At 58.1% G+C, this 9,841-nt stretch overlaps 1 protein-coding gene across 1 annotated transcript; it reads right to left on the reverse strand.

The window, feature by feature from the left end:
- Positions 1 to 966: 966 nt before the first annotated feature.
- PRDM13 (PR/SET domain 13) lies at positions 967 to 8,297 on the reverse strand. Its single transcript, XM_067294805.1, has 4 exons — positions 8,157 to 8,297; positions 6,079 to 6,210; positions 5,862 to 5,982; positions 967 to 2,486 (listed from the first exon to the last, which is right to left on the reverse strand). Exons 1-4 carry the CDS (start codon positions 8,295 to 8,297, stop codon positions 967 to 969), a joined length of 1,914 nt encoding a protein of 637 aa, XP_067150906.1.
- Positions 8,298 to 9,841: the final 1,544 nt, after the last annotated feature.

Here is a 9,841-nt window from a genome sequence, read left to right on the forward strand (position 1 = left end):
TGGGAGTTTGCTCGTTTGTTTTTTCCAAGTTAGAGAAGGAAAATATTCGGAGAAGATACTGAGAGGCAAATTGTGTAGAGCTTGATTCAAAGCCGCTGGATATAATGGGATTTGAGCCAAGCTCCTGATTATCAGAAGTGTTACATCGAAAAAAGAGATCTTGCTGACAGCACTTCAGTGAACAGCTAGACAAAGAGTAGCTTGTCAGGAACTTTATTTTTTTTTAAAAATCGCATGACAAACCGGAACCAAGACCAAAATACTGTATCCACTGTCCATCATTCATTAGAAAACAAACATACACCACATTTGTATTCTACCAAACAGTGTCTTTCCTTTAAAATTATATAGTGCGTGCTTTTAGATTCATGCTTTTCAATATTTATTTTACATTTGTTACTCAAATATTATCTGTTATAAATAATTGCAACTTGATCAAATGGTGCACCTGTTCTCATAGACGAACCTCTTCAGTGCTGCAAACGCGGCTTTTTGTTGCCTTTTTTTTTTTTTTCCAAAAAGCTGTTGGTATTGCTTTTTCAAGACCCGACAAAGTACATTTGAGGTGTCAAAGTGTACAGATGCCAGAGACGCTTGCAGAACCGGGACTGTGTTGAGACCTACAGCTCGGAAAGCTGGAACAAGTGACAGGAAAGTAGATAGAAAAGAATCGCTTCCAAAAGGCACAATTTCCTCGACACAAAGGTACAATAAAAATATATGGCCACTGAAACACCGGCGCCTAGGGGGAAGCGGTGCCTGCGTGGCGGGACTCGGCGCCCGCGCGGCGGGACTCGGCGCCCGCCGGGGTTTCTCCCACCCGTCCCGCGGCCGCGGCTGCAGCTCCGGACCGGGAGGCGGGAGTCCGCAGCGAGCACGCACGTCTCGCTGCCTCTCCGCTACGGGGAGGTTTCCAGCCCGTCCGACCCCGGCCCGGCACGACCCCGACCCCGGCCCGCGCGGGTGTTACTGCTCGCGGTTCCTGCTGCTCGTCTCGGCGTCGCTCTGATCGTCCGTGAAGCAGACGTCCACGTCGCTCTCGTCGTCAGTCTTTTGCTCCTGCTCGGGGTGCGGGTAGGCAGAGTCACTTCTGTCCTCGGCCGCCTTGCCGAGGCTCTGGCCCGGGTGCCGCGACTTGACGTGCCGCTCCAGGTCGCGGCGCCGCACCAGCACCTTGCCGCAGTACTCGCAGCGGTAGGGCGTGTTGCCCTCGGCGTGCAGGCGGATGTGCTTGTTGAGGTTGCTGGGGTCCCCGAAGGGCCGCAGGCACACCTTGCACTTGAGGGGCTTGTAGCCCGTGTGAGTCCGCATGTGGATCTTCAGCCCATACTTGCGCGAGTAGAGCTTGCCGCAGTAGAGGCACAGGTGCCCGGTCTTGGGCTTGCCGCCCGCCGCCCCCGCCGCCCCCGGCGGCAGCGCCTCCAGCCGCCCGCGGCCCTTCTCGGCCGCCAGCTCCGACAGCTGCTGCGTGTGCATGGCGATCTCCCGGTCGATGCCGGCCAGCGAGCCCAGCTCGGCGCCGTGCAGCCCTGCCGCCGGCCCGCCGAAGTACGACACGGACTCGGGGTACTTGAGGAGGCCGCCCAGGTGCAGCTTGAGCGGGTAGTAGGGCGCGGCGCTGCAGAGCAGCTCCCCGTTGTACACGGCGAGCGGCATCAGCGGCAGCCCGCACTCGCCCGCGTACGCCTTGAGGCCCTCGAAGGGTGGCAGGGCGAAGCGCTCCAGGCCGCCGCCGGGCAGCGGCGGGTAGCGGCCGGGCGGCAGCGCCGCTGCCGGCAGCCCCCGCTCCACGTGCCGGAAGGCCGAGGCCTCCTCCAGCGGCGAGAGCAGCGGCAGGGCCCGCAGCCCGCCGCCGCACGGCAGCCCCGCCGCCGCCGACGCCGCCGCCGCCGCCGCCGCCGCCGTCGTCGGGGGCGCCTCGCCCGGCAGCGCCGCGCACTTGGGCGGCGCCTCGGCGGCGCGGCCCGCCTTCAGCCCCCCCAGCAGCTTGGCGAAAGCCGGCGCGGCGGCGCCCTTGGCCTCGTGGCGGAGCGGCCCGGCGGGGCGGAAGGCCGAGCGCGCCCCGGGGTAGAAAGCCGGGCCGCTGCCGCCCGTCGAGCCGCCCGCCAGCCCCAGCAGCGGCGCCTGGCTCCGCGCCGAGCCCACGCTCATGTCCAAAGCCCGCTCCTGCTCCTCCTTGCCCGCTGCCTTGCGGGCCGCCCCCGGCTTGGCGAGCGGCGGGGAGGCGGCGGCCGCCTCCCGCTTGACGGGCTCCTGCGGGCCGCAGCCCGGCGGCGGCGCGGAGGGGCCGCGCAGCGCGGCGGCGGCGCCCGGCAGCTCGGCGGCCGCCTTGGCGGCGAGCCCGAAGGCCTCGGCGGGGCGGCCGTGCTCGTGGTGCAGGAAGGGCCGGCCGTGGCTCAGCGCGCAGTGGAAGTGGACGTGGGCCTTGAGGCTGTTGGGGTACTTGAAGGTCCTCCAGCAGTACCAGCAGATGTACCGCTCCTCGCCTGCGGAGGGAAGCGCAGCGGCCCGTCAGCGGCGCCCCACCGGCCCTCGTCCCGCTCCGCCCCGCGCACCCACCGCTCCTCGGCCCGGCCCGGCCCCCCGCCTCCCGGCGGCTCCCGCGGCGGGGGGCGCCCCCGGTCCGCCCGCACGGCCCGCACGGCCCCCGGCCCGGCCCGGCCCGGCCCGGCCCGACCCGCGGCGAGGCGCGGGCGCTGCGCGGGCCAGGGTGCGCGCCCGCGGACGGGCGCCGGGGGGCCGGGGGGAGCAGCTGCTGCCGCGAGTCGTCTGTCGGGGGGCCCATCTGTTGGCGCTTGCAGAAGAGGCAGCGTATGTCAGGGAGTCGGCTGCCGCGAACAAAGGCCAATCTAATGATCGTGAGCCCCTCATTACGCGGCGAGACAATATCCGATATGTATGGGCCATATGTAATCGTCCCCTTTCAGGGGACAGTGCCCTTTGTGCCCCGGCCCTAAACGTTTCGGCTTCTCTCAAGCGGAACAGAACCCGGTGGCTGCGGCTGTGTGAGGGCTGCCCGGCACGGTGAAGGCGCAGATTTCCTTTTCCTGCTCCTGGCCCTGCTAGTGGGGAAAGTCCTTCCAAGGAGGCGCCTTTTCCCAGCCCTGACGATGAAACATTGCCTCGGCGGGCAGTCTGTCTATCTGTCTGCCTGTCTATGCTGCCAGCTATCCAGCTGTGTATCTATATCTATTTATCCATCTCTGTCTCGCTCTTATTCACCTCAGTCACCAAAATACACCGATAAGGTATTTCAAAAGCCACTGAAGTTCCTACAAGCCGTAGCCCACCTTACGCGTTAACAACCGGTCCTTGCTTAAGAGCTTATGCCCTAAAAAGCCAAACGCGAGGAAACGCGCCGAACAGAGGCGAGAGCTCGTGCTGGAGCTGGGAACACTTTAAATGAATGTTTCGGCGAGCGCGGCGTGGGGCGCCCCACGCGCGAGCGGGGCCGGCTCCGCGCTCCGGCCCCCGCAGGGACCTGCAGCCGCTGCCAGCCTCCAAGCGGCCTTTCCGGGTGACGTTTGGCTCCCGGGGATCAACCAGTGGCAGCTCGTGCGTTCAGGGCCGTTGAGGATAGGAGAAGTCTTGGCTCTCCTCGGGACGCCTGGATGCCAAGCGGCACGGAAGGATTAAAATGGATCCCACGTTTGCGCGGGTTGTGCGTGTCGCTTCCTCGCTTGCCTTGAAGTAGGAGGGTTTCCGGCTCTGCGGGAATCTCGCATCGGTTGTCGGGTGTTTTTTCACGCTGTTGGGCTGAGCTGGGAAGGAAGGCGGGAGCATGTCTGACTGTTCAGGGGCAGTGGGAGGCTGAACCACTGCAGTAATCCTATTGCATTGCATTGAAAAACAGGTAAACTAGCGTTAAGGTCTGAAAGGCTTGCAGTCAGGAACCTCCCCGGTCTAAATCCTAATGCGTTGGCTCAGAAACCTTGGCTTTGTAGCGCTTTTCAAAGGTGCTGCTCGGCTTTGGTTGTCTGCAAAAGCGTGGCGAGACCAGCTAAGCTTCGTCCCGTGAGCGATCCTGGAGCTGAACGGGTGACTTCCCCCAGCTAAAATCAAGCCCAGGCAACGATCGCTTGGGAAAAACAAAAACAAAGAAAAAGAAAAAGACACCCTTGTTCATCACGGCAAAACCAGATCAATGGGGTTAAATGCGTTCGTTCAAAATATTTCCAAACTTTAAAAAATAAAGCTCTCTATGAATCTCTCCCACTCTTTTTCCGTCATGCTAGCCATAGAAGAAGAATGCATCGCATTTTGATACACCCCTTATATTCTGAATCCGTATTGATTAGTCTGGAAACTAAGGAGCTGGAGAAACAGCAGATTTGCGGGGTCAGTTTGCGACTTAACCCCGCTGTGACTTAACAAGGAAGATGCCACACGCTGCGTGCTTTTGGCAGACCCGAGCTGTCTTGTCACTTCTCCCGAGGAGCGCCGGGTACCCACGCAAAGACAGAGTCCGCTGGAGAGAGGGGTCAGAGCCCATCACCGCTTCGTCCTTCCTGCAGTCGGAGATCTTCGCCAGTGCCCCGGCTGCGTTAAGGAGACCCCCCGCCTCAGACCCACGGCCTCGCCGCGCTTGGTGGGAGGAACAGAAACGTGACCACGAATCTCTTCTCCGGGCGCAGCTTCAGTGCAAGCAGGAACTTTTGCGCATCGCACGTGTTCGCCTGAAAATTAATTGCCATCGCCAAGCCTGGCAAGCGATGTCCTTTTAGTGCCGCCGGGGACGGGCCTGATCCTGGCTGCCCTGAGGCGTAAGGAGGGCTAGAGCCTCAGCCCCCGGCCGGGTCTTGTCCTCGCTCCTCTCTCGGGGACAGGCTGCGCGACGCCGTGCTGGGGAAGGCGCAGGACCTGGGGGACCGCCGTGAGCTTTGCGCGCTGTCCCCGACGGGGCGGCCCCGCTGCGCGGCCCTCCGCGGCCGCAACGTCCGGCCGCGCAGCAGCGCCGGAGGACGTGCCCGCCGCCAGGCAAGCGCGACAGATGAACCCCGAAGCAGTCCATGTTTATAAATACTCTCTTCCCCCCTTCTCATATGCTACCCACGCTATCGATTTTTAAAACACCGTAAAAGGGACTGGTACAATTCCAGCTGAGAATTGGCTTGCGGACTGAAACAAGCGATCCAAGACTGACGCCTCTCCCTTGCTTGACATCCTCGGCATACTTATTTGACGCCGACTTTATTTTTACCTAATGCAACCTAATTCACACAAACTGACCATTACCCGTTTTGGCGCGACTACGTCAGTCTGAGCACTAGAAGGTCACTGTCCTCAATACAACCTGAAAAGAGCATCTGAAGCTCTGCACAAAGAACACACACGGTGAAAACAGCGTTTTTAAGACGTATGAAGATAAATTGCTGTCTCGCATAACAACGCTAGCATTGTTTCATAAAATCCCATTTTTCTATCAAAAGATCATAAAATTGTGCCCATGACGGAACGACTCGAGGCATGCGGGCCTTTCCATACATACCAAGTCAATATATCACCCCTTAAAATGAGCAGATGGAGTCTTATTTTAAAGGGTGGCAGGTTAAAAGTCACTGCAGCTGTGCTGGTATTAATTTCTCTGAGAGCGTTTATTTGAATGGCTTACGTTTGCCTAGCGCATTTTTAGCTCCCGTCAAAGATGTCAATTAAGCAGCCGATCTGAAATTAATGGCTGTACCTACTCACACACACGTGTGCACATATATGTGTGTGCGTGTGCGCGGATATAAAACTATGAAAGTGGCAATGCCGTGATGATTTTTTTCTCAGAAAGGAGCCCCGGGAGTTTTATTGTACCCCTCACCCCCACTCCCGCGCAGAAACCACCCCAGCGGACGGTGCCCCGGCACCCACACCTTTCTCGTCGTGCGTCGGAGTGGCAATGATGGGCATGTCAAACCACTGAGCCAGCGGGTTGGAGTACCACACGGTGAGCTCCTCTCCTGGCTGGACATCTCGCAGCGCCCGGTAGAAGATCTGTGGGGGAGAAAGGCAACTTCTTCAGGAGCCTTGAGAGGGGACACAGCTGGCGGAGAGCGGTGCCAGGCTGGCCCGGAGCCGCGAGTGGGGTACCTGTCCTCCTGGCAGATCCGCCACAGCCTCCAGGGTCTGCTCTTGGGAGTTGCGGGCAGCCCGGATTAACCCTATCCACTCCAGAGCTGAGCTCCCGGCTTCGTCCACTAGCTCCCCTCTCACCATCCGCACCTGCAACACAGGCGGCACCGCTGTCATTCCCACTCGGCGCCCACGCGAGACAGAGCAGAAAGAAAGCAAAGAGCTCACCCGTGCCCCTGCCTGCCGGCCCGCCTGCCACCCCTGAGCTCTCCCCTTGCCCAGGCAACCAGGTAGCAAGTGCCTGTGAATCACAGCTGGGAAAGAGCGGCGACAGCATCTCATTTTTTCCACCAGTTAGACTCGTCCATCCTTACTCCTCTTTGAGCTGGACCCTCCTCGACTTGCAGGTGCCTTGAAAGAACTGAGAGGGGCTTGCAGTAACATGCTGCTCTGCGGGAGGAAGGATGAAAGAGCTCGTGCCTGGGGGAAAATGCTGTAGCAGTGTGCGGCATTACGAGGATAAATGTCATTTTTCCCTTGGGCTCCACTGGCCCAAATGCACCTTGTTCAGTCGCAGTGGCTGCAGTCAGCTTTACGCTATATTAAATGCCCAGGTAAATGTTATTAGCCGATTCTGAAGAATTTGTGCAGCCTCTGAATCCGTGCAGAACGATCGTGAAATACATGACTTGTTGGGAGGCGGGAGGGGGAAAGAGGAGAGGATTCTGGTTAGCTACCAAGTCTCTGTAGCCCCATACTTCATAATCTGCTTGCCCACACAAAGAGAAAATGAAGTGCCCATTCGCTCAATGACCGTGCAATAAAAGTCATCGGAACAAAGCAGTCTACAGCGAGAAACCAATGGAGCCAGATGAGAAATAAATTTGAGTGGGCTGGCAGAGCGTTTAAAAACAATTAAAGGGCATTAAAAATCCGAGCGGAACGCGTGAGCACGGGGGGATGGAAGGCGGGCTCGGCTGCGGCACTCTCGTCCCCAGACCCCCGAAAAGCCTGCTGAACGGGTAAGTGCCCCTCGCCACCTCCTGCGCGCCCCTTTAAGCGAGGAGTCGCCCATTTCCTCAGCTCAGACATTGCCTGTCACCCCCGTCCCGCTGCGGCTGTGCGGGTTATTGCGTCTCCGGCGCTCCGAGCTGGCCCAGGGGCTTGCAGAGAGGCCGGGCGGCGCTCAGCCGGGCGCGGGGCCGCCCGCACCTGCGGCCGCCGCGGCGCGCACCCGCTCGCCCGCCCCGGCGCACCCGCGCCCCGCTCGCCCCGCGCTCCCGGCCGGCCCCGCAGCCCGCGCTCCGGGGACTCCGGGGGCTCCGGGGCGAGCTCTTTCCCTGCTGGACCAGCGGCCGAGGACACTGGGCGGAGAGAGTCCCTAACGAAACATAGAAATAAATCAGTCCATCTGCCTCTCCCTGCAATTCCCCGCCGTCCCCGCCCCCGGACAAAAATCGGGGGATGTGAAAGCCGCACGCCCCCGCTTTTGCTGGGGCTCCAGGAGCGAGAGGGAAACCGTGACAAATCCTGGGCCGTGCGGACGGCGGGTTTGGGCCGGGGTCGGGGGCCCCGCCGGGGACACGCGGCGGGTTTGGACCGGGCGGCTCCGCGCTGGGGCGCAGAGAGCGAGGAAGGGGCGATCGCCGGTGAGCGGAGCCCCGCGGCCAGAGCTGCTCCCTCCGGCACCGGGCACTGGGCGCCGAGCACCGAGCCCCGGGCCCCGGGCGGCCGCCGGGCGGGCCGGGCGCTTTCACGGAGATCTGTCTCCAAGGCAGGGCCGCGTCCGAGGGAGCCGCCAGGTCCCCCGGGCTCGCCGCGACGGGGCCAGCCGGGCTGGCAGGGTCCCCCGGCGCCGGGCAGGAGGGGGAGAGGGCAGGGACGGGCAGACTTTTCCGTCTGCGCCCGCGAGCAACGCCGCACGGAGAAACCTCGGGACGCTCTAGAAACGCTTCCCTTCCTCTTCCTGGCTCACTCTAAGCAGGGAGGATCGAAGAGAGCGGGGAGAAAGCAGCCTCTTCTCCAAAGCCCGGGCTTCCCCCGAGTCAACGAAAAAAGCAAGGTCCAGCGATGCAGGAGAGACCATAGGAAAATACCTTTTTCTTGGGTCCTGGCTCCCTGCGGTCTGACAGGTACTTGCCCAGTTTGAAGATGCCCGGCACAGGACCCAGACGCAGTCCAGCTGGGATGCAGCTCTCTGCATTCACGCTGATGGCCGGAGCCCTGCTCGTTTGCATCGCTGCCTCTGGGTATGAGCAATCAGGGACCCAAAGTACTTAACAGGGCTGGAGTGACAGAGACAGCCAGAGAGAAGGATGAACACAGGCGTATCTCCGCCTGCAGAGTGACGCGGCGGTGTGTGCACGCCGGCTTTTCAATGGGAGCAGGAGGGGGACCCCTTGGCAGGCGGATGCTCTAGGGCGCAGAGTTTGGTGAGAGAGTTTCTCTCCTCGAGCAGCTGCAGAGTCCCATCCAAGAGGGTCACATGGAGCCTTTCCCTAACCCTCCTGCATAATCAAGCACTGTGAATGGCCAGCAAACAATGGGCCAGGCGACCTTCCCATTCCTAAAAATCCAATTTGTCAAGGGCAAAGAAAAGGCGCTGGTGAATCAAAGGTCTGGAGGGACCATTAATCCTCAGCATGGGGTATTGTCCCCGAGACAGTTACGATATTTTAAGTGACAAATCCACTGTATAATTTCTCCATAAATTTTACTTCCTTTTATTGTTCCTCGACAAACCAGTTTTGGAAAATAAGTGACTATTTTAAGTCTACTTGGCTGAGCCTTTTGAGGTTTAATATACTTCAAAGATTTTTAATTCTCTTCCCTTGGCTTTATTGTAAGGAGATTAAACAAAGAGATGGGGAATGTTTTGAGGACTTGTTAACTTCTATTGATTCCTGGCGTGTGCCATACAGAAATTGGGCAGGTACTTGATGGGAAAACACCAGAAAATACCTACACTTTTTTTTTTTTTTTTTTAAAGAACGACCATATTACCATTTCAGTGGATTGGTTTCAGGCCAGTAATCTATTTAGAACAGCTTTGATCCTTAAGTAAGATGAATAGCACAAAATATGAGCTGCGGTAGCCCCTGTAGAACACAAACCGCTGCATTTGCGAGTACTAGGGAAACTGTGTAATTCGTGTTATTAGGAGGCAGACACATTAGGAAATAGAGGCATACAACAGCCAGGAAATAGAAACACACGACCAGAAGATATCACAGACGTCTAGCGAATAGAATGGGCAGCTGGATTCCTTATTTAATACATTCACAGGTTCCTCTCCCACATCCAAAATTGCCTTCATTGAGATTACTTTTCTAAGGTGAAGCCTAACAAAAAGCGACTGTAAATAAAACTAGAACGAAGTGATTCGAACAGACTGTGTCTAAAAGCCTCTTTTTTCCTGTGAATATTTCGATTAAGCTAAAACGAAGCTCTGGGATTAAGTTAGTCGTAATTCAGGGTGGGTAAAAGCCGCAACAATTTTTAAGGAACTGAAAAGCAAGAGTATGCAACTTTTGTTTTTTTACGCACATACGCCTATCCAGATGTGCCTGTAAGACCAAAGAGTATAGCAAAAAAAATAGATCTTCCAGTTTCGCTTTTATAACTCTGTCTAATTCTTGCTAGGAAGTTTTCTCTGTTATATACGTTATAACTGTTCAAAAAGAAGAAATCTGAAAATTTCTCTCTGCTCTTAAGGATAGTTGCATGTACAGATTTTATCCATTTCTTCCAAAAGCGATTGCAAGTATGGGGCCTTTTGCTG

This window comes from Apteryx mantelli, chromosome 3, assembly GCF_036417845.1.
Source record: "Apteryx mantelli isolate bAptMan1 chromosome 3, bAptMan1.hap1, whole genome shotgun sequence".
Taxonomy (NCBI): domain Eukaryota; kingdom Metazoa; phylum Chordata; class Aves; order Apterygiformes; family Apterygidae; genus Apteryx; species Apteryx mantelli.